General features: G+C 36.4%; 1 protein-coding gene across 1 annotated transcript in view; it reads left to right on the top strand.

The window, feature by feature from the left end:
- The window catches only part of col16a1 (collagen, type XVI, alpha 1), a 70,105-nt gene that overhangs the window by 17,233 nt on the left and 28,677 nt on the right, over positions 1 to 24,195 (top strand). Inside the window, 29 exon segments of the mRNA XM_016530396.1 lie at positions 568 to 691; positions 2,203 to 2,484; positions 3,000 to 3,080; positions 5,373 to 5,447; positions 11,213 to 11,245; positions 13,445 to 13,480; positions 14,055 to 14,150; positions 14,476 to 14,520; positions 14,617 to 14,655; positions 14,761 to 14,823; positions 15,497 to 15,541; positions 15,675 to 15,770; positions 17,355 to 17,393; positions 17,542 to 17,586; positions 17,874 to 17,909; positions 18,235 to 18,360; positions 19,140 to 19,175; positions 20,279 to 20,314; positions 20,439 to 20,549; positions 20,933 to 20,977; positions 21,569 to 21,604; positions 21,719 to 21,763; positions 22,394 to 22,444; positions 22,525 to 22,656; positions 22,797 to 22,832; positions 22,901 to 23,008; positions 23,256 to 23,378; positions 23,881 to 23,934; positions 24,031 to 24,072. Coding sequence (XP_016385882.1) covers positions 568 to 691; positions 2,203 to 2,484; positions 3,000 to 3,080; positions 5,373 to 5,447; positions 11,213 to 11,245; positions 13,445 to 13,480; positions 14,055 to 14,150; positions 14,476 to 14,520; positions 14,617 to 14,655; positions 14,761 to 14,823; positions 15,497 to 15,541; positions 15,675 to 15,770; positions 17,355 to 17,393; positions 17,542 to 17,586; positions 17,874 to 17,909; positions 18,235 to 18,360; positions 19,140 to 19,175; positions 20,279 to 20,314; positions 20,439 to 20,549; positions 20,933 to 20,977; positions 21,569 to 21,604; positions 21,719 to 21,763; positions 22,394 to 22,444; positions 22,525 to 22,656; positions 22,797 to 22,832; positions 22,901 to 23,008; positions 23,256 to 23,378; positions 23,881 to 23,934; positions 24,031 to 24,072 — 2,116 coding nt within the window.

Genomic DNA, 24,195 nt, shown 5'->3' with positions numbered 1-24,195 from the left:
CTCTCTCTCTCTCTCTCTCTCTCTCTCTCTCTCTCTCTAGTGTTTAGTCCTGATTTCATTTTTTCCTCGAGGTAGACTGGCCTCACTGTTATTACTTTGGATTCCAGGTCTCTGTTATAAATCATTGTCATCTCATTTTAGAGACAAACACGCTACCTGCTCATTGTTGTGCGTGTTATGTGTTCATGTTTATGTGCTTATGATCAGCTTCCCGTTGTTCCATGACTTGCGCGTGAATAAACTCCAGTACCGAGTGTATGTGTGTGTATATTTGGGATGGTAAACACATTCCTGGAGTTTGCCTGCCCTTGACCCACCAAGAGGCAGGCAAACTGTTTATCTAGCGAGAGATAGAAGTTGAGAATGAAGATGAGGTTTGCTGAGCTGCATTTCTTTTCAAAATTAGTGTCAGGGGTTATCCCTATATCTGTATCCACAGCACCATTAATACAGAGATACTCCCCCTTCTGCTAGCATTCAGACTGTTTCTTTACTCTTACAACCAGCTGCTCCACATTTATTTGTTTGTACATGTACTGCAGTCTAACCGCACACTTGTCTCCTCAGTCAAGTGTTTCCTCATGGACTTCCAGAGGAGTTCACCCTGGTCTTTACCCTGCTGCTGAAGAAGAAATCTTTGAATGATAACATTTACCTGTTCCAGATATCAGATGAACACGGTTATCCTCAGGTGTGTGTCCACTTTCCGCTCAAGTCCATAGATCTGTGCCTTTAGGAACTGCTAATTATAGAGCTGCATTCTAAATCATAATATACTAATTGCTGATTATTTGTTTAAATATTGGAAAAAAATGTGACAGACTGAGTAGTGCTGATAGCAGCACACTTACCCATGACATGTATATAAGCCAATAAAATTGCAAAAATGACTGAAAAATTGTAATATTGTAAAAAGGTGAAGATTTGTAGTTACTCTTTTAGAAAATTACATTGTTACACCAGTAGGTGAAGACAGGTGACTGTTTATACAGTAAGTGAATCATTGAATCATTCATTTAATCAACTCTAATCAACATTCATTTAATAACTGAATTAAAAACATGTTTAATTCAGGACTGAAACAAGTATGAATGAGTCATTGAATCATTAACTCAATTGATTTGTTCAAAACACTGATTCATTCAGGTACAAAAACATGTGAGTGGGTCATTGAATCACATTTAAATTGATTCATTCAAATTCATTGGTAACACTTTACAGTACGGTCACTTTTTAATGTATTCACTAAAATTAACTAATGAGCAATTCATTTGTTACAGTATTTATTAATTTTGGTAATGTTAGTTAATAAAATACATTTGTTCATTGTTAGTTCATTTTAGCTCAGGTACATTAAATAATGTTAACAGATACAACTTTAGAATTTAATAATGTATTAGCAAATGTCGAACTTATCATTAACTATGTTTTTGAATAATTCTTCATAGTTCATGTTAACTAGCCATGCTGCTTATGTTTTATACGTGAGTTTTGCATTTCTGACTTAAATATACTATAGGTTTATGCGATAGAGCTCTTGAGTACTTAGTTAAACATATTTCATTTTAAAGCTACTTGATTATGCTACACCAACCCTCTACGCACACCTTGGCAATATAATCGCCATTGGCTAGTACATTTTTTTGTTTACTCGCCAGACTGATATACTATTTTACACACACACACACACACACACGCGCGTTTACTTAGCTATCTAAATGGGGACATTACATGGACTTCGCGTGTAAAATCTAAGAATTTATTAGCCAATGGCTAATGTTAGATATTATTTAGTCGCCCAGAGTAAGATTTAGTCGCATATGCGAGTGATTTACTCGCAATGTAGAGGGTTGTACACCAATACTAACACTATGCGAGAATTATGTGAGAAATATGACTTTGGCACATAAATAAAACAAGTTAAAGAAATAGTTAAATAAATAAAAAAATAGAAATGTGAAAATTAAAAAAGATATGCCTTATGACAAGCATCTTAATCTTAAAAGATTATATGCACTTTTGCCGTGATAAACAGCTAAATAATTTATTGTTATGAAATAATAATAAAAAAATATATATATATGTATATTTATGGCCAACAGGTATGGCAAAATGCTCATTTTGGACCCTGTACTACAGCCTCAACAAAATCACATTTTCTAAATAAAACTCTCTTTTTCCCTATGTATCACACTCCTTTAGTTCTCACTGGACTGGAATGGTCCAGATGGTAACCTGGCCCTGCGGGTGAGAGGGGCTGACCCTGAAGGGTCCATGGTGGGGTGTGTGTTCAAAGGTGACGGTGTGGAATCCCTGAAGGACATGCGCTGGCATAAGGTGGCTCTGAGTCTGCAGAGAGATGCGGCCTCCCTGCACGTGGACTGCAGCTCCATTGAGAACAAACCCCTGGAGCTCCGTGGCCAGTTACCCATCAATGGACACACGCTGCTGGGTATGAGGGCTACTGATGCTGCCCCTGTGGAGGTGAGGACCTCTGCTGATCCTACGAATGATCGAGGCCGTATTGTGAACCTTTCACAGAGGAAGAGGCTTGCCGTATAAGAATGTCAATTAGATGAAGGACTGCAGAAGCTTCCGGCTCCTCTGATAATTGAGCACTACACTGCTAATAGAGTAGTCGGAAGTAGATGTTTCCTATAAGCTGGCTTCCCGCAGGTTTTGCCCTAGGCATCCTGTCTGCCTGGGAAATGTGGCAGGGCTGTGTCTGTGGATGTATGAGAGACAGAAAGACTACGGGCGCTTCTCTTCAGGGCTAATGCAACTGAGCTCTCTCAGCTCGAAAAAGATGAAAAGAACAGCCCATGCTAGCCTAACCGAGCTTCAGCCATTACTAATTAATTAGTTCGTTAATCCAACCACTTAGCGAAATTATCATGTAAGTGGCCATATGTAAAGCAGTGGGGTCCAGCATTTAAAAAGCTCATTTTCTTTGTTCTTGCTCTGCTTTTAATATGCTTTCTCTCTTTATCTTTCTTCAGATTGACGTCCAGCAAGTGATGGTGTATTGTGACACCTCTCTGGCTATCCAGGAGGCCTGCTGTGAGATACCTGGAGCTCGGGTAATAAAGTTGGAACTGTTAAAAACACTGTAACTTGCTGTAAAATTTCAAACATGACAGAGCACTAATTCCTAGTATGGGTAACCATACTTGGCCACATGTCACGTCACGTCACGTATTCGCCCACTATGGGCTGTTAAATGGATTTTTATGGCATTATATAGAGAGCAGGGTCTCAAGTTTTAAAATGGGTTAAAGTTTAAAATGAGATCTACACAACAAAAATTATACTTATTTGGATAGTGTTTGCTGGAAATGAACAAACATGTTAACAAAAAGTAGAAAATGGTATATTTTGTATTGGGAAAAAAAGGAAAAAGAAATCAATTCACTTCTGTTATTCGATGTCCAGTAATTAGGTATTTTGACATTATCAACATTTACTTAGTCTGAGAAATCAATCTGTCATTAATTTATTTCATTTTTAGCAAAGAGGATACCTTCAAGGCTCAGTATTAATGGTTGTCTGCATGTCTTGGATTACCATATTAAAAATAAAAATAAACGATTGAACTACGTTAAGTTGTTTGTTCAGACAAAGAAATAGTTCACCTTAAAAAAAGTTTACTCACAAACTATTTTAAATAATTTTTGGTAATTAAAATAAAATTAAATATACATGAAATAATTCAATGTAAATGAAAATGAAAATTAGAACATGATTAAACATGTTTAAGTTGAAATTCAAGTATTGAAGTGTTTCTGATTAAATAAATGTAGTCTTGGTGAGCGTAAGAGACTTATTTAAAAAAAAGTCTGTATTAAAAATGTCTGTACTAAAAAATGTACTGACTCCTCACTTTTGAATGGTATTGAATGGTTAAAAAACAGACAAATGTGGAAAAATAGAGAGTGAGACAGAGAGAGAAAATATAATTAAATTTTTGAGGTTAAATATTTATTCAAAAGTGAAGCAGCTTGCATCAAAGTAGCTGTGAAATTAGTTAACAGTGAGTCAGTTAACAATGTTATGGTCCCATGCATGTAAATTACATGAATAGCTATATAATTTTACCTTAGAGGTTTGAACTTACCACAATCCAAGCAAAGGTAGAATAATTTTTTAAAGGGTGAGTGTTTTTCCCAGTATTGTCAAGTAATATTTCACCCTAGCTGATGAAACATTCGCACATGTTTTCAATGATCACAGTGGAGGCAAAGCTCATGTTTTGCTGAGGAAATGGATGCGTTCTTTCTGTCAAAAAATCATTGTTGTAGTTGTACTTGATGGATCAAGCTCCAGCAGCGACTCGGCTTCCATCGAGGCGGCTGTGGTGGAGGAACAGCGCTTGAGTCATCGATGTGGGAGTGCTGCTTTATTTGAGGATTTGGAATTTGGTGCGTTTCTCCTCTCTGAATTGATCAGAGCTTTGGCAAGGCTTGCTGAATCGTAAAGGCTCACAGGAATGCCTCACTTGCAGATAACTTCAGCCTGTATGAAAAGCATACAGCCACCCACAGCCTGGAATAGTAAAGAAGGTAGAGATCAGGAAATGTCACCTGCGAAACTTATTTGACAAAGGAAGCGCACATGGGAATACGTACAGCCAACTCGGAGCTGGCATTTTGAAATTTGATGCAATTTTGGATCAGAGGATATTTCACAGCCAACAACTGTTAGACATCATTAGTTACGTGCCAGATGGACCATTTTTAGTCTGAAAAAATTATTATTCCCTTTACATGTTAGTTACCTATTTGTGAGGTAAGGTATTATTAACATTAAAACCATCTGACTAAAACATCAACATGGTTGCCATAGTGTGTGTGTGTGTGTGTGTGTGTGTTTGAATGTAAGCCAACAAAGTTCTTTGTGTTCTGCTGTTTTGGGGCGAATGCTCAAAGCTCCCTGCAAGCAGTGTTTAAAATGGAAACAAGGGCAACTATTTCCCCCTTGAATGCATTTGCTCTAACGTGGCTTTTTAAAAGCAGAGGAGTCAGCGATTGCATCTTGAAATGCAGAAGAAAAGATGCCTTATGTTGTAGATGTCTTGAAAGACCACATTTATATCAACACCAGGAAATGTGCATGAGAAGGATTTTTTAAACATAAATCAAATCCAGTGTTGTTTTAGTGTTTTTTATATACTGTTATGGTTTTTATTCATATTAGCTTTTATTTTTATATTTTCAAGTAATTATTTTAGCAATTTTGTTTGCTATTTTATTTTATTATTTTATTTTATTAGGCAGCAAATTGAATTTTAAGTTTAAGTTCTAAGTTAAAAATTGTCATCTAATATTTATATTATACCTAAATCAGTTCGACCTGTGCTCTTTGTGCTTCTCTAGTGCCCACCGGATGCTCCCAAGAGTCGACGAGCCGCAGAGAACCAGGTGGAGTTTGTGACCAATCCCTTCACTCAGGTAAATTAATTTGACTGTTAAAAATTATAATCTGTTGCAATTAATTTGTAGATATGTTGTTGTTAAAATACAGTCCATGAACTCATTCATTTGCAAAAACAACCCTTGATATAGCACTTGAAAATGAGCCACTGAAAGTGTCTCTGAAAGGGCCTCTAATGAAAAGATCTTACAGAAATGAATAGAGGGGTTGTTAGTTATTGAATGTGGGATCCTGATCTTGAGATGGTTTGAAGTGTTTGAAGACACACACGTACTTGCCTGCAGTGGGAGCTATTAAGGGGGCATAGACAGAGGATGCATCCTTGCTTTCAAAAGCAGAAAATTTGCAATGGAATGGAACATATTGAAGAGGCCTCAAGATGCGTTTTTTAACGAGCTGTATTTTTTTATTCAATACGCTATTTTAAAACGCAACAAATATACGATAACCAATGACATCCATCAAATTAATTTGTGCACATTAATTAATGGTGCAAACCAAACAATTCCTGCGTGCAAGCCTCAGGAAGCCCAAAGAAGTAATCTTCCTAAAATAGGTTTGCCAGTCTCTTTAGGTGAATATACTAATGATATATTAATTTGCAGCACCCTTTTGAGTTAAAACACTTGAATGGTGCATCCCAGCAGTATTACAGCACATAAAAAGATGACAAGATGAGCTGAAGATGTGTTGTAGGCTGATAAATATTTCTCATCCTGATATATTCGACATAAAATGGCACAGTTAGTGGCCATTAAGCATCCCACTAGCAGGCAGTTGAATGAGCTCTTTTGCAGAAACTGGAAATCAATGTAAATTTTTGTGAACAATGCCCAGTGGGCCGTAGAAATGCTGAAATCAAATGCTCTTTTATTATTCATACTTGCTCTTTCTCTTCTAGTCTATGCACATTTGTTCCTGCATCTACATGTTGTTCTTCTCGCCCTCTCTCTTTTTCTCTCCTGTTATTAGTGGTCATTTTGAATGTCTTTTGAATAGTTGGCCCTCATCTACAGTTAATAAGCTGTGTTTTTTTGTGGGTCAATCATATATATATATATATATATATATATATACACACATACACACAGTCAAACCAAAAATTATTCAGACACAATATAATTTTTTATATTTTTTTTCACTAGTGGGTGCAGGACAGTATAGTTCATTTATGTAAGTGAGGATAGCAAAATAAAGTAAACTGTGGCATTGTCACGTTACGCTGCCAGAAGGAACACAGAGCCGTGGATAATCGAAAGAGTCTTTAATGGTATCCAACACAGAGGGTAAATCCAACACAGGGAACAGGAGGTAGACACACGTACATCACTGGTAGAACCAACAAATACAAACTGAACAGACTGGGGCTTATAAGGACTGGATAACGAGGGACAAAATAGACACAGCTGGAATCAAATTAACACAATTAACAAGAGGAGAAACTGGGTCACAGGGAGCAAAACACACACAGACAGTCCAGAACCCTGACAGACATATTATACCCAAAAATTATTCATACATTGGATTACCAGTAAAATTTATAAAAAATTTGGGACCAAAAATTATTCAGACACTTTGACCTGACCATGTTTTTCTCAAGTGTTTTCCCCTTAATTGCTAATGCAAACTTTTTACAACACAGATTGAACAAAATTAAGCAATGCTTGGTAATTGGTTGACCTAAATTGGTATTATCTAATTATGTACTTAAATTTAACAGCTGACAGCTATTCAACTTAATTAATTACATACCTTTCTATCAAAGATATCTGACATTATCAAGTTGAATTAGTTCTGACACAGTTTAACTCTTGAGTTCTTGTCATATTTTATTACCATTTTCTAAACTATAGCGAATAAACTGTGATAATGTGAGAAATGTTGAAGGTGTCTGGATAAATTATGGTTTGTATAGGTAACACTTTATTTTTTACTTTATTTTATCTTATTACACGTTACATGCACTTGCTATTATAAAAACAATGCATTTTGCATAATTACAAGTAACCCTAAGCCAAACCCTAATCTTTACCCTAACCATATAGTAAATACACATAGTTACTTAATATTCCTTAGTACTTAAATGTATAATTACGCTGTAATAAGGACACCTTAAAATAAAGTGTAACCTAGATTAAAATGTGTAATTTTATTTAATGCACAGGGAGTGAAATCACAATAAAAATTAATACAATTATTGTTTACATTATGTAATGTCTTAATATTTAAAAATATTAAAATATTTTTATTATATTATATTATATTAAACATTTCGAAGATATTTTTTTTAAATACTTTTTTTTTTTTACTTGACAGCAGGCTGCTATTATCAACCTTAATTTTATGGGAAAAGAGAAAATCAGCCATTTGGCTAAATACCTCCTGCGTGATTCATGGAAAAAGAACAATCATACAGGTTTGGAGTATAATGGGGCAAGTAAATGAAAGAGTTTTGATTTTTGGGTGAGCAATCACTTTAAAACAATCCTACTGCTAGCCAACCGTACACTATAAACAAAACTCCATCAAAGTTGCATGGACTAGAGCTGAAGTTTTCATCAGCAACACAATTTGACTGCTGAAAAATCACATCTTTTTGCATGTGTGTGTCTCAGACTTCCCCAAGAATAACCTTAAGTCTTTTCCAGATAACAATGACTTCCACTTAAACCAGATATTTGGATGCTATTTTCACTGCTAACGCAAGCTGTGAATATGGGGGGAGTAACTTGTCCTCTGTGGAAAAGAGGATTTGTGATGTTGGTGTGGGCTGCTCTTGTTGTTTCTCCTGGCAGCAGTGAGTCATGATCATTAGCAGGGCTAATTAAAAGCTGGTTGGTGAAGGTACTTCAGCTGGTCTCCAACTGGTCACATATCTTCTCCGCTTGCCACGTGTATTGTTTCATATACACTCACACATGCGACGTAATTACATCCAGAGGGCCCTGTATTGGAGCCAAACGCACTCAAAGCAGTTTGTTAAGTCTACACAGTCACACGTACACCAACATTCAACTCCTGCTTTGCGTGGATAAACGTCTCAACACGAATCACTCTCCATTCTCTCACGAGAACAGTGGGAGATTTGAGGTGGAGATGATTTAAAATGGTTTCGTGGTGTAAAATGCTCTCTTAATCTTTGCTGCCATAGTGACAGAGGAATTAGCTCCATTGGTACACATTAGATGTATCACTTTGTGTGCTTAATGCCACTTCCTGTCTCAGTATTTGCTAATTTAATCCCTCTGATAAAATGTTAGCAGAACTAACAAATCAATGTTTGACCTTGCCAGCCAAATTGAGCAATTGTCTGAATTTAGATGGCAATGCACAATTTATACACTGCAAGAATTACTTACTTTCAAGCAAACATCTTTACAATGAGATACATTTGCTTGAGAAACAAACTTACATTAAATATATATAATGAAATAAGTTTATTTTTCTTACCCCATTAACACACTGATTTATTTATTTAATCTAACCCTGATTTATAATTACAATTTAAATGGGGTAAGAAAAATGAACTTTTTATAGTCTATGAAAGGTCTCTTTATAATGTCTTACTGTCTAATCGTTCTTTTTCTTCTCAAATAAATGTTGTTTTTTTTTCATTTCAAATAAATTTATTTAAATACTTTAATTTATTATATTAAGAAAATGTATTTATTTACTGGAAAAAAAAAACGACTTCAATTTTCCAGTGTATGCTTTATATATATATATATATATATATATATATGTGTGTGCTCGCGCATCTGCGCCGCCGCGCGCTCAATCCACTCAGCGTGCTTTGTTAATCAGCTCGCGCTCATCAGCTATACAGGCGTTAATACTGAATGTTTAACGTTATATTCATTGCATACATATACTTCGTAGTAGACATCCTTAACTCCATTCTGCTGTCTGTTGTTCTGTTGTCGGTGTTTCTTTGTTTGAATATGGCGCTTATCACATGCTGTGTGGTATCGGCGTTTGGTATCGGGGCATTTTAACGAGTACGAGTACAGGAGACCAGTATCGGGCCCGATACCGATACCAGTATCAGTATCGGTGCATCCCTAATATATATATATATATTTCTGTTCATTTTCTGTCATTTCAGACTGAAAAAAAAAGAAAAAAAAAGTGCACAACAATGAAGGGGTGACGCTCTTAAATATCAAGAGTGCAAAATAGACACACTCCACATTTCAAACATGAAATACTGCCTTAATTGAAAAGTAATATACAAATAGTAGAAAAAAATATTATTTTCAATTGGAAAAAAATTATCATAATTATTGCATAAGTATTAATTAGTACCATTAAATTATCTAAAAACATTTTATAAAAAAATAAAAATATATAATTAACAATTTGAGTTGAATTACTGAAATAAATGAACTTTTCCACGACATTCTAATTTATTGAGATGCACCTGTATATATATATATATAAATGTAGCATATGTCTTCAATATATTTGCAGTTGTATTACTTTTAAAGAAACTGCCATGTTTTGCCGACGTGTACATGAGATCATGCACAAATTATGGTAATTTTGTGCGTGTTTGTTAATTTGTGGAATTCTTCCATATACAATCTTTATCACACAGCTCCACAGCTGTGAGCTCAAGCTCAGCACAGACATACTTCCAGCCCTTTTCTTTATTTATCTGTTGGAGATATACATGCGCAGACAGGCCAAAAAAAATTTAAAAATTCACACAAGCTCCCATGTTTTCTCCTGACCCAGGTTACTGTCTTGTACCATAGCAGTCTGTGTTTTACGACAGACTGTAATGAGTTCCAGGCTGTGTTGGACGCTGCTAGCATTAGTCTACTTCTGGATTAACCCCTTCCTCCGACGCAGATCCTCAATCAACCCCGCATTAAAGTCCCTATAGAAGCACAGCATTCTTCTGTCATCACATCTGTTTTCTGTTGAGCTCACCGGCAGGGAGAAATTCATGAACTGAGAGCTGCACGGTTGCAGCTAAACAAAGTTTCCTGCATTATTCATGCACTCATTCCACTAGGGTTTTTGGAACAGGTCATCACAATTCTCTTCCATCCTGTGCAAGCCTGTAGCTATACGGACAACATGTCCATTTCATGTTCTCTGTGGAACCCTGTTTTCGGTGTTTGTGTGTGCATGCGTGCGTGCATGCGCTTTCAGCAATTTCTAACCTGGATCTCAGGGTATGACCGGAGATTAGCTACTTAGCTCTTTTCTGTCATACTCTTGTTTTTATGATTTCTCCTTCCTTTTTCATGCCTATCCAGTCTGATTAGCCTTCCCGATGCTGTGTTTGCTCTCTCTGCTCGGACATGACTCGAGGATTTACTTACACATCTGCTCCACAAACACATCTTTTGTTTTTCTGCCTGTCCCCGATGTTCTCTTTCAAATCATGTCCCTCCTCACTGCACTTCCCCCTTTCCGTTCCTGCCAGTTCTCCTCCCCATTTGCACTCTTTCAAAAGAGTTTCATATTCACTGTTGATCATACTGATGAAACTCTGTAACGGTAAAATGATAAGACTAACAATTCTAGATAAAGATATGCCAACATCAAGTCAGCAGAACATTGTTAGGTAAGCATGAAAAGTTAGAGATGGCATAATATGCGCATCGCTAGACCCTATTTAGGAGGCTTTCCTGTTTTATGTGATCTCTCTTCATGTTTGCTGAAAACATGGTTATTAGATCTGTAGCTACTTTGGATTCATTGTGTCTTTTAAAGTTTGTAACATTAACATTTCTTACATTGTCCATTTCTTTGTTTTTGTGTTCTACAGGCAATTCTCGGATCCAAGGAACTGGCAGAAAAAGTAAGTTATTTGAATTAAGTAACCAGAAAATCAAATATTTCTATTTGCCATGAACAGCAACAGGTAGTCCCAATTATAAGGCTTCAAACCTGACAAAAAGAATTGTGGCCCCAGCAGATTTTACCCAATAGCTGTAGAAATTCAGTGTAATTGGTAAGTAAATTGCTGCGTGCTAAGTTGCAGTGGGAAGAACATTGACACTGACCCTGACAAACTCATGAGATAATATACTTATGATAATTCAGCATATTGTGCAATATTACACCACCTGGAATTAAAGGGACTTGCATTTGCTTGGTAAATGTGCTACTCTGGCACAATATGTGAATAACACCCATGTTTCGCACATAAAACTCTTGTCTGTTTGCCACCTTTTCCCCTCTCTGCACCCACTCAACACTCAACTTATTTTTTATGACTCGTAGAAAAAAGGTATTACCTTTTTTCAAATGAATTGCAAAGCCTGAAAATGCCAATATTTGAGTGGGATGTGAGTGGGGCTTTTTTGGCTTTGATTTAATTCACAGAGCTAAACAATGGGTCAACGGCCGTGTCTCAAATTGTTGCGAACCAGTGTTGTTGATAACTGAAACTAAACTATTAAAAATCATTTTTAGCAATGTAACTAAAGCTGAAATAAAATATAAGCATTAGATGAACACTCTCACACACACACACACACACACGGAAATTAACACAAAAAGTAGACATAAATAAAGCTTAAATTATTCTAAAATTACTTTTTAGATTAAAATAAAAAATGGATATATAGAAAAATAAAGAAATAATAATAAAAATGTCAAGAACATAAGAAAATCTGTAAAACTTAAATTAAAATGAAAGTTGAGAATATAAAAACAGATATTCAAAATATTGCTAAATACTTCATATTCTGAGTAACACTGATTTGGATGTAGGACCTTGTGCATCTGTGAAGTCCACACAACCCCATGTGTCCTTTTTGTCATGGGATCAATCTCACATTTGCTAAATCATTAAAAAGTTGATCTTCCTCCATTTTCTTGAAACAACATAAAAGCGCTAATCAAGATTACATTGCGGTACTAACAGTGGAAGTAAACAGGGAAACATTTGAAGGATTTAAAAACAAATGTAAAGCTTATAATCTTAGAAAAGCTTTTACATTATTTATTCTGTTCAAACTAAAGCTGTTTTCATCTTTTTACAACCATTTTAGTGTTTTAGGTGTTACAGTTGGCAAATAAGTTGTAAAATTGATGTTGAATGACTGAAATTGAATGTATTTTTTTTTTCTAACACAAGATTAATGTTAACATGCATATTCTTCATGTCTTCTGTCTATACTATGAAAACAGTGAGTATTTTAATGTTTATGGATCAGCCCTATTCACTATATAGTAAGTGCCTCACTGTAACCTAGATTTTTGCTTTGAAATTAAATTTGCTGATAATATATGTAGCAATATAATGGCTCAAATGCTGCTGTTTGAGCTTAAATTGTATTAAACCCGGTATGTTCCTCTACAGCACTGAGCGCGCACAATTGGTCATAGACAAAGACTCTCTTAAAACGATATGGTCTCTAACAATAGAATATAGGATTGCACATAAATCCATTCATTCATGCGAACAGAGCGAGTGCGTGAAAATCTCAAAGAGTTGATTTTCATCATGTAGCTTTCTTCTGTGTGCACCTCTGGAAAGAATGAATCAGCCCAGAGCGTCAGCCAACCGTTCTCAGAGCTGCGGCCCCTTCCTCTCCTTCTCTCTTACCTCACCACATCAATGCCCGTTAACCGCCTGTTGGCTGAGCAGGACTCGACTGGTGGTGGATTTTGTTTTAATTGTACTCTTCCGCTAAAAACGAACAGCTATTTATAAGTATTTGACTTTGCGTGTCCCACCTCCCTTATAGCTTTGCAGCTGGCGTTGGTGAACATTGCCGTGAGGAGTCTTCTGTTCCTATTGATCTTTGTCTCCCGTGAGAGGGCCGTGGCAAGCTGAAATGGCACGCAGTCGTGGTCCTCGTGCGCGCGCCCCCGATTCTGCACTCCCATGCCAATTAACGTTATGTTGCACTGCCACCAGCAGGCCAACATATGAAACAACATCAAAAAGCAAAGCTGGTTTAAAGTAGAGTGGAGCGAAATACTATTTCAAAAATCACACACAGACATGTCATGGATAGGAACAACCTGGTTTTCTCTTTTTTTCCAGTGTGCAGGCTGTGTACTGCTCAATGAGGAATCGAGTGTGGGTATTCACGTTCAGGTTGTCATGCGTGCAGCATGTTTAATGGCTGTGTAGGTAGGCAGCAGGATTTGCATGCTTGAGTGTGCATGAGTGCTGCGTTATCACGCCCTTGGAAAGAGATGCATTTATGTCTTTGAAAAATCTGGCAAGGATTCATGATACTTGTTGGGTATGAATGTTTAAATGTTGGCCAGACTTGCGGCTGCTTTGGAGGAACTTTTATAAGAACATTATGAGAAGCAGCTATCAATGCACTTGCAAACACACATGCACTGTGTAGTGTAAATGCACAAAATGCATTTAGAAATATTTTCATTTAGAAATGTTTTTTTTTGTCCAGTGCCAGATATTTTTGCACAGTTGATCAGTGCTTTTATCACGCCACATGCTCTGTTCCATATTTGCATGTACAAGATTGAAACCTTGGCACAGTAAACACATGTTTTTTGCTTACTGGCTCAATCCAAGCTGGTCTTTTCAACATAGGGTTCATATGACATTGTGCTATAAAGTGCGGAGTATAATGTATACTCCAAGTATAATGGAGTACATTGAATTCCTCATTTTATTGCAGGTTATTCAGGAGGGCCATGTGCGTCAGTCAGGCCTCAAAGGAGAGAAGGGAGACCGGGTAAGAAATGTCAAACACTGAATCATACCAAATAAGTATGTTTGTGTGCTAAATCCCGCTCTCTGTCCAGGCTTGCTGGGAATAAATGACTGCAGCACTGTTTATTTTGGCATCTTATACAAATGCCTCATTAGGAGCTAGCTTCATTAATCATTTGACAGCACTAATATATATATATATATATATATATCAGATTATATTATCCGCATGACAGTTTGAGTGAAAGTTGGATGTCTTATTTTAGTATTATTTCCAGGTTTAAATTAGATAATCACTTCCAGGTTTTCTCTGTCATCTCATATTTTTGGCCTCCACTGAATGTGAATTAGTTACTTTGGTGTCATGCTGTATCTGTGTGTTTTAGTGCTTAGAAGGTGCTAAAGGGGAGAAAGGAGCGAAGGGAGAGTCGGTAAGTGTGTTCAACAGGCTTCACTGAAGCAGAGGGGATATCTTGATACTATTTCTGGCTATTGATTCACCCATTTCTCATTCTCTTACGTTTCAGGGTCTGGCTGCCAACTGGGGAGAAGCTATAGGAGTGAAGGTAAAGGAAGACGGTATGACTGTTAATGAGTGCATTACAGCTTTCCGCTTACTTATCTCCATTTCTGTCTGTCTGCCTGTCTGTCACTGTCATACATATTCTCAGGGTGACAAAGGACAGAAAGGAGAAGTCGGAGCCACAGGTTTGCCCGGAAATCCAGGCAAAGATGTAAGCGACTAGCATTTGATGTGAAAGTCAAAGATGCTCATACTTTATGTACATTATATATACCAGTGCCCTCTTGAGTCTCCTTCAGACGTGTTGATATATTTCATTGTCTCGCTGCAGGAGTGTTCTCAAAAAGCAATTGTATAGAATGCATAATATGTCTCTGTGCACATATTTTAATTTTAAAAGGATGCAAGAGTCTCTTTCCTTTTATATTGTTTAAAGTGGCTCCATATATTCACAGCACTCTACTGTGAAAAGCATTATGCATTAGACTCTTACCCATATACTCAGTGCTGCCTTTTCTTCTCATTAGATATCTGTTTGGGTGTTAAATCTTCTTAATGCTGCATAGATTACATAAGCCAACAAAGAGCCACAAATCAATGCAGCCTCGTTGATTCTTTTAAATGGATAGTCGGATCGCATTACGCTTAATCTTTTCTATTCCGTATACAAAGCATGCTAAGGGGATGGCGAATATGGCCGAGCCGACTAATGCATATTTGGAATTTGCTTTTAAACTGTTTATCTATCTAAGCCTCCAGTCATCGGTGAACTGACTTGTTTGATTCCTGTTGGAGGGTTGTTATATAAGCAGTGTGATACTGCTAATGCCAGCGTTTGAGATGAACTCAAGCTAATGATCTTTTGTTGGTCTTGGCTGTCATAGGGTCGAGCTAATCCTATTTGTGTGGTGGGCCCTAAAGGACAAAAGGTAAAACGGACTGATCCTCTTGAGGATTTTTAACGGTTTTCTGGGATACTATAAATGAACTAGTTTTGTGGTGTCATTATCTTTAGTGCTTGTTATGCACAGCAAGTGTTTCTCAGCGTTGATTAATTCACAGGGTGTTCCTGGTGTAGTTGGTCCAGAGGGGCTTGCAGGAGAATCAGGCCGCCCAGGACCTCCTGGACCACCTGGAGTTGGAAAACCAGGACCACCAGTAGGAAGATTCATTATTTAAATGCATTCTTTCTAGACAATTTTTAAGATTCCAATTTCAGGTTTTAATACATTTTAAAGTTATTAAGTTTTGGATGCATTCTCTAGTGTATTGTCTTTGAGTTTATTGGATAGAAAATAGAGTCAACCTCCAAAAACAGTGTTGTAAAAAAATAGGAGCTGCAACTGCAACTGCCAAGTTTTTCAGAGAAAAAATTTAACTGATTTTTTTTTCTTTTCTTTTTTTTTTCTGTTATTGTCAATCAATGCATTTGGACCAACTTTTCAGCTTTGTTGTATCAGTTTAGGAAAATAAGTATTTTCCTCTCATTACTGAATTGGAAAAAATCTAAAATAATTAGATTGTTACTAGAAAACGCAATCATTTTAAGTTCACCTTACTACAACAACATTTTAAATTTACAGAACTTATTTCAATTAAGTCCAATTAACTTTCATTATTATTTGAGTGAAGTTAACTCATTTCATTTAATTAATTTCACTGTTCGGTTTTACAGTGTAGTATAATCAGGCTATATTAAGTATAGTATACTACTCCGCATACTACAGTAACATTTCTACAGTAATTATGTACTGTATACCACTATTCCTGTAGCATGTATGTGTAGACCTAACACATTTGCTAGCATATTTGGTATTCAGCAGAAAAACTGACTAGACCTTTAATTTCCAGTGATCAAATTTAATTGAAAATTATATTATGTCACTTATTATTTGATCAGGCTGACTTAAAATATTGTACACCAAAATTGGATTAAAAAAGCCATCACATTAAAAATACAATAGCTTAATAAAAAGCCCAATAAAAATAAAAATCAATCAAAAAATATTTGAGATTTTGAGGTAAGTTGAGGTGTACACTAGTGTTCAAAGGTTTTAATTAATGTTTATTCAGCAAAGATGCATTAAATTGACAGTGTAACATTTATAATGTTACAAAATATTTATATTTTAAATAAGTTCTATTTTTTAACTTTCCGTTCATCAAAAAAATCATGAAAAAATGTATCACAGTTTCCACAAGAATATTAAAGAGCACGGCTGTTTTCAATAAAAGTAATAACAAGAAATGTAATAATAAATCAGCATATTAGAATGATTTGTGAAGGATCATTTGACACTGACGACTGGAGTAATGATGCTGAAAATTCGGCTTTGCATCACTGGAATAAGTTATATTTTACATTTACATTTTACATAACACTGAAATAGAAAACAGTTCTTTTAAATTCTAATGTTTCACAATATTACAGTTTTTACTGTTTTTGATCAACTAATTGCAGCTTTGGTGAGCATAAGACGCATTAAAAAATCTCACCGACCCCAACCTTTTGAACAGTACTGTGTATAATATAAATTAATAATTAACATACAATTTGATGTCATGTGACATACTGTACATTTTGTATTCTAATGGTGTTAAAGCATCTATTGTTGCATATTGTGCACTGTTTAACATACAAAAAAAGTGCACAGTGTATACTGGGCATTATACAGTTATCAGTATGCTAGTGTTCTATTTTGTCTCTTTTTTACTTCCTAAACAGTTGTTTTTATCTCACAGGGGCCCCCTGGTGGAACTCCAGAATCTAAAGGAGAAAAAGTATGTTTACTAGTATATGTTTTCCTGCTATGACCACAAAGTGAAGAGGATGTTAAATGTGTTTTAATGAAAATGTACCATTAGATTTTTTTTTGTGTTCCTTGCAATGTTATATCTAATAATAGCAAAACATTCTCTCCATTTCTAGGGGGATTCTGGGATACATGGTGAAGACGGAAAGCCTGGAGAACCTGTAAGTGCATTTTTTTTCTCATTTTGACCTATAGAGGGATGTCAATGTGAAACGATGACGTGTGCTGAATTGCTAAGACAGAAGATGCTAATTATCCTGATTGTCTATCAGTCTCCTGATTGTTCTGTCACTGTAAGGGACAAAATGTGTTTACTATCATCAGCACCATAATTAGTTTTATTACCAATGGAGCTATCAGCACATAATTTGCATTTGCAACTCAGTGAGCTTCTGCGCTTCTAATCTTCATGCATACCCAATGACTTGATGGTTTGTTTTGCTGACAGGGTCCGAGAGGTCCTTGGGGACCTAAAGGCGAGAAGGTAAGTCTAAGCAGTCTGAATTTCAGATTCTGCATGGAAATTACTGTTGCTTGTTATGAGTCTGCGCAGAATTCACAGAAAGTCACAGTGCATATTCTTCTTATTGCTTTAATTATTTTATTTTTAAAGGGACAGTTTCATTATTTACTTAATCTCATGTTGTTCCAAACCCAAATGACTTTCACCATAATATGAATGTCATTTTCTTAAGTTAATTAACATTATTTATATACAATAGGCTTGGGTCCGAGTCGAGTCCTAGTTTTTAACCAGTTTTCAATTTTAGAAGAACAATCCATTTAGTATGCTTTTTTTTTGTCTTCAGGGAGATCCATGTGAACCATGTCCAGTGGTGTCTTTTGACTCCAGTGGCAACACTGTGGCCTTTCAGAGCAAGCAGGGGCCTAAAGGAGAACCAGGGGCCCCAGGCAAAGGAGAACAGGGTCCACCTGTGAGTTCATTCTCAAAACCAACTGCACAAACCGCTTGTGTTTATCACAAAAAGCTAAAAACAGTTCAGCATGTTTGATTAAATGTCTCTGTGTAGCATCCTGAAACTGCTTTTATCTTCCAATACTCAAATCTGTGCCTGGTAGACACTTTATCATTGCAAAATATCCAGCTGACAATGCTGTTCACCTCAGTTGCCCGCCATATTTGTGTTTGCCAAGCTCAATGAAATAAGCCAACAATCAGCGAGGTTTTTTTCACCTGCTGTTGTTGTGTTGAATAAGAAATGCTGTCGCCATTACACTACCCTCTCACAGGGAGAACAGATCTTCTATCGTGCTTCATTATAGCTTCAGGAACATTCAGGTCTCTCCTATCATCCATGAAATCCATCAGCCTTCCCCCCTCAAAGTTTAGACCACTTTCTGTGTCAGATTTCATTTTACTCAATGGCTACGGTAAAGGCCTTTCCATTTTTTAGCCTATTAAAATTTCTCCTCTCTCTTCTTCAGAGTAAGAGGGAAAAATTCGGACAAAAAAAGGATTCTGTCCAGCATACCATAAACCGCTTGTTTGCATTTCTCTGTAATGATTTCCAATACCATCACAATCTATTCCTCATACCTAGTTGTAGGACAGAGAGTGAGAGCGTGGGATGCAGAAAGTGGCAGGGTGCAAATGCGGGATATTTACAGTGGAGAAGTTGCGGTCAGCTAGGATGATATTAGTGTCATGATTAGGGAGACTGATGCTGATACTTGTATGCCTCTATTTACATAGGGCCCTGCTGGACTGGATGGCAAAGCAGGACATAAGGTAAGTTTTTGCTGTTTACTTACTGTTTCTTACTGCATAGAAGCACACAAACACACACATATGTAAAAATATTAATATCTACAATACAACATAGTAGCACAAGGTGGGATATTATAAAAATACAATGAATGAAATGGCTAATAAACTGGGCATTTACCAGTCAATATATCTGCTGGATGAAAAAATAAACTACTTTAACATCATGAAGGCGGTTTTTCTATAAATTTCACTCACATTTTCTTCAATTTTTTTCCTCAGATTTTAAAATCTGTGTGTAGTTCTTTTTATCATCTTATTTTATTCCTCTGAGGTCCACTTATAATGTTAATCAGGATTCCTTGCACTAAAAACAGTCATAATTTAGCTTACATTACCATTTTCCACCCTTTCTCTGACCCTTAGAATTAATTGGCCTGTTTTTGCTACTGTACATTTCAGACTTAAGTGTAAATACCCCTCTTTGCATGAGAAATTAGAAACAACACTACAGACTATTAGTATGTATCCAACTTCCTCCCCATTATTTTATTACTAGGACACTGAATATCTGTCATTGAGATGTGCATGTGGGCGTAATTTTTGCCACTTAGTTTTCAGTTTGTTTTGTTTTTGGAAAGAGGAGAGTTTTGAGTTTACAATATGATGCAACGTTTGCATTTTATTTATTTATTTTTTAAATCAAGCAATACTTAATATGATAAAAAGCAAAATGTAAAAATAAATAAAAATCATGGACCATTTTTAACTTCTTTTGGAAAAGGCACTGGAAAGTAACTATGAAGTTTATTTTTTTTATTTGCCCTATTTTTAGTCTGTATCTGGGAAACCATTAACCAATCCAAAATACACAATATGACCACACATATACACAGACACAATGAAATAGGCTTTCAATTTAATGTTAATAGCTGCTTCCTGTTGCAGAGATTTTTCTTAAAAATCAGTGTTGTGACAACTACAGCACATTGCGGTGTATTCCAGGCTAAACTACCGCCTGCATTTTTTTTTTTTTTTGAAATTCAAGAGTGCTGAGTCACTGAAAATGTCATCCAGAGTTTGAGCCATTTTTACAAACTGTCTTGTGCATTGTGATTCTTTCACAGGGAGAGCCAGGAGCAGATGGGGCCAAAGGCGTAAAGGTGAGTCTGCCAAACGTTGGCAAGAAAGATGAAGAATCTGTACACTGTTTGTGAATTGCTTGACACTGGGAGAAGTTCTGAAGCAAAATTAAGTTGCGAAATCTTGCTATCTTTGTTCTCTTAGGGTGAACCGTGTTCTGGCTGCCCTACCATTGGAGATATTCCAGCAGGCATTTTGAATCGGGCTCAAAAGGGAGAGAAGGGAGATCCAGGTGTTGGGCAGAAAGGAGAGCAGGTGAATGTGATGGAGTGATTGCTCATTGATATCCAGCACACAGCATTTAAAAACTTCTGCATCACTTTCTCCCACAAGTCCTGAAGTGCAGTAAATTACAATGCAAACAGTTTTTGATATCCACTTCAGTGGTTGTGTATGAGTGTGCAGGGATGCATATATTGGCTCATGCATAACCGCAGACATCCCTGATCTGTATAACTCCACGCATTCGGCTCAGATATAAGCCTCAGGCACAAATGCTTTTAAAAATTATCTAATGACAGATTGGGGAATTAAGCAGCCAAGGCTTTTATTTCATGTCTGTTAAACAATAGAATATGCACTGATATTCTATGCTTTTATTTTTATTTTCTTTCTTTTTACTTGATTTTCATGCACAGGGAGAACCAGGTCCAAGTGGCTTTGCTGGACTAAAAGGGGAAAAGGTAAACCTAATGGAAATGTATTCACTAGGATGATGAATTTCTACATTTTCAAATGGTTGTAATGTTATACACTATTATAAACAGGTACATACATATACATGTGCAGTGACCCTGAAAATTATTAGTATGGATGTCATTATTTTAGGTAATTGAAACAAAGAATTTCACAAAAATAAGTCGGTTGTCAGATTTAGTGGAACACCTCTGTACTTAATGTGATGAACTACACCTGTAGTTGCTCTCTAGGGCACCTGTGTGGAGAGAAACTGACTTCATACATCCATTAAAAATGACCTTGGGACCAGATGGTTAAAAGTAATTGCTAAAAGTTTGTTCTGAGAAAAGTTAAGAGTGCATTTTTTTCAATGCCATTTTTTTTCCCAGTGCATTGAAATGCTTAAGTGTGGCTTATGTGTCCAAATACTTTTTGTTGCCACTGTGCATGTCTGTAGTGTGTGTGTGGTAATTATCAAATTGAAGCAATCTTTATCACATTATAAAATAGTATTGTCATTTCGGGAAACAATAAGGTGTAGACAGTAGTTTTTTGTTATACGTTGTACATTCATATGTAACATTTTCTGGTTATAGGGTAATGCAGGCAGCAAAGGAAATGAGGGGAAAACTGTAAGTAACCATTTGTTTTATTATTCTTGTATATTCTTTGTGTTTTTAACTTGCATCTGTGATTTATGACTGACCTCAGCATTAGATTAATGTGCAGATGCTGATGTTTTTTAGGGCAAGCCTGGTCCAAAAGGGTCAAGTGGAAATAATGGAGAGAAGGTGATTAAGCTCAACTCAGACTTTGTTATTCTGTACTGATTGTAAAGTGTTTTGATTGCAACCTCACAGCACCAGGAGACACACAAATACCACAGTTGGAGAGGCAAATATAATAATAATAATAATAATAAGACTGTCTCGCTGAATTTAGTGTAAACTGCCAGGACACTGTCAGGTTTCTGAAGGATTAGGTGACTAAAGACTGGAGTAATGGCTGCTGAAAATTCAGATTTGTCATCACAGGAATAAATTGAATTTAAAGCATTCAAATAGAACAAATTATTTCAAAACATTACTGTTTTTACTGTATTTGTCACCACCTTGATTAGCATAAGTGCATAAGAGACTTCAAAAACATTACAAAATCTTACAGACCCCAAATTTTGAACTTTTTTTTTTACATGAATTTTTATGAATTCATGCAGTTTGAATCCTGCTGTCATTAAAGCACAAGTGTGACAAACCATATAAAAAATAAAATAAATAAAAAAAGACATTCTTAAATTCATGTTTATTTTTCAGTTCAGCTTATCACTCAAATTGTTACACTGGTAAAAAAAAAAGATAGATAGATAGATAGATAGATAGATGGATGGATGCATTTTCACTAGTGATGTCATTTTTTTACAGGGTAATCCTGGTCAACCCGGTATAGGGGCAACTGGTCCAAAAGGTGAAAAGGTAAGTGAATGTTTTCACACCGTGCTTTTCTCTCCTTCATTAAAAGTGTATGGATGTGCTTAATGTGCCTTGTATTTAAGGGAGACTCATGTGGCGTGTGCCAAGGCACAACCTCTGAGGTGGGAAGTGGCCCATCTACGATAAAGGTCACAGGGGAACGTGGCCTTCCAGGACCTCCAGGCCCACCAGGAGAAGGAGTAGAGGGCAAACAGGTAAGCCTGACTATTTTATGATCGCTTTATATAATAGGAGGCAAGGGTGGTGTGTTGCTTCTAGTGTATCAGTCTATAAATGTTTAATTTGAGAAGCCCAAAACACACTGACCTTGTTTTCAAAATGGATGTCTCAACAGGGGTCACCAGGTCTTCAAGGTCTTCAAGGAGAGAAAGTAAGTACATTTTTAAACTCTGCAATAGGGATTTTTCTAGGCATTAAATATGATTGTTATGTTTGTAGGGTGATCAGGGTTTACAAGGAGACCCAGGTGTGGATGGGGTACCTGGACCCCAAGGACCTCAAGGAGAAGCAGGCAGGAAGGGCCTTAATGGACTAAAAGGAGAAAAGGTCACTGTCACGCAACATTGATCATGCGGTCACATATTAATTACATTGCAGTAAATTATGCACCATCATGGGATATTTTAACAACCATTCATCATGTTGATATAATAGATTACCTTTTATATGACTGCGTTTAAATTTGCAGGCAAAAAAAATACCAGATAAGCATGGTTGACCATCTAGATTCCAGCTCACTTGCAGTTTGAAAGCTTTCTGTCTTTTCTTATTGCATCTGTGTCTACATCGCCAGGGAGATGCGTGTGACAGTTGCCCCTCACTCTCTGAAGGAAATGGCAATGTTGTTGGCTTACCAGGACCCAAGGGAGAGAGAGGAGAGCCAGGTTTGCCAGGCGAGGGCCGAGAAGGCAAACAGGTACGAGTTTTTCTGTAAAAATGCATGCTTTCTCAATAAATTAGTGATACTCTTTCATATAAAACTACTCTTCAAGTAGTTTTATATGACTATTGCACAAACCAAGTCCTAACTCCAGATATTCAACTTAGGAGCACACAATTTGTGTTACATATATGACTGATACTTCAAATCATGCAGCTTTTTGAGGAGAGGTTCACTTTTCTAAGCAATTGAACTTGTGATTTTGGCTTAGCAGTTGATATAATGAAAATAAAACTAACATAACTTCTATGATAATATTGATAGTACTTAGTTAAGATGCCATTTAGCAAATAAGTGTGATTAATAGGGTTATAAGGATACATTGATATGGATATGCATCAATGCATTGATCAAATGGCTAACAATATGAAATATCAATTACATATTCATGTTATATTTTGGATGCATTTGTGAGTTAATAAAATTTAACTGCTTGTGTAAAATGGGCACATAATACCATATTATCTTTATTCTATAGGGTCGGCAAGGCCCACCTGGTATCAAGGGACCTCCAGGGCTCAAAGGCAGTCAGGTAAAGTTATACACACACATGTGCATGCATCAGTCACAACTGTGTGCGAGAGTGATAAGACTGACTGGAGTGATGCTTATGTTTATTTATTATTAGGGCGATGCTGGTCCTTCAGGTATTGGCCTTCCAGGACTGCAGGTGAATGAACAGCTATTGTAATCCCTCAGAAAATCTGTTTTCATTTATACTATTTTTAGAGAAATGTGCGGGTCTCAGTTGCATTTAAATTATCCCTTAAATGCACCAGCTCTTTGTAATGTT

The sequence above is a fragment of the Sinocyclocheilus rhinocerous genome, unplaced genomic scaffold (genome assembly GCF_001515625.1).
Source record: "Sinocyclocheilus rhinocerous isolate Xijiao unplaced genomic scaffold, SAMN03320098_v1.1 scaffold781, whole genome shotgun sequence".
Lineage (NCBI taxonomy): Eukaryota > Metazoa > Chordata > Actinopteri > Cypriniformes > Cyprinidae > Sinocyclocheilus > Sinocyclocheilus rhinocerous.
This window is presented reverse-complemented; position numbering and strand designations above follow the sequence as displayed.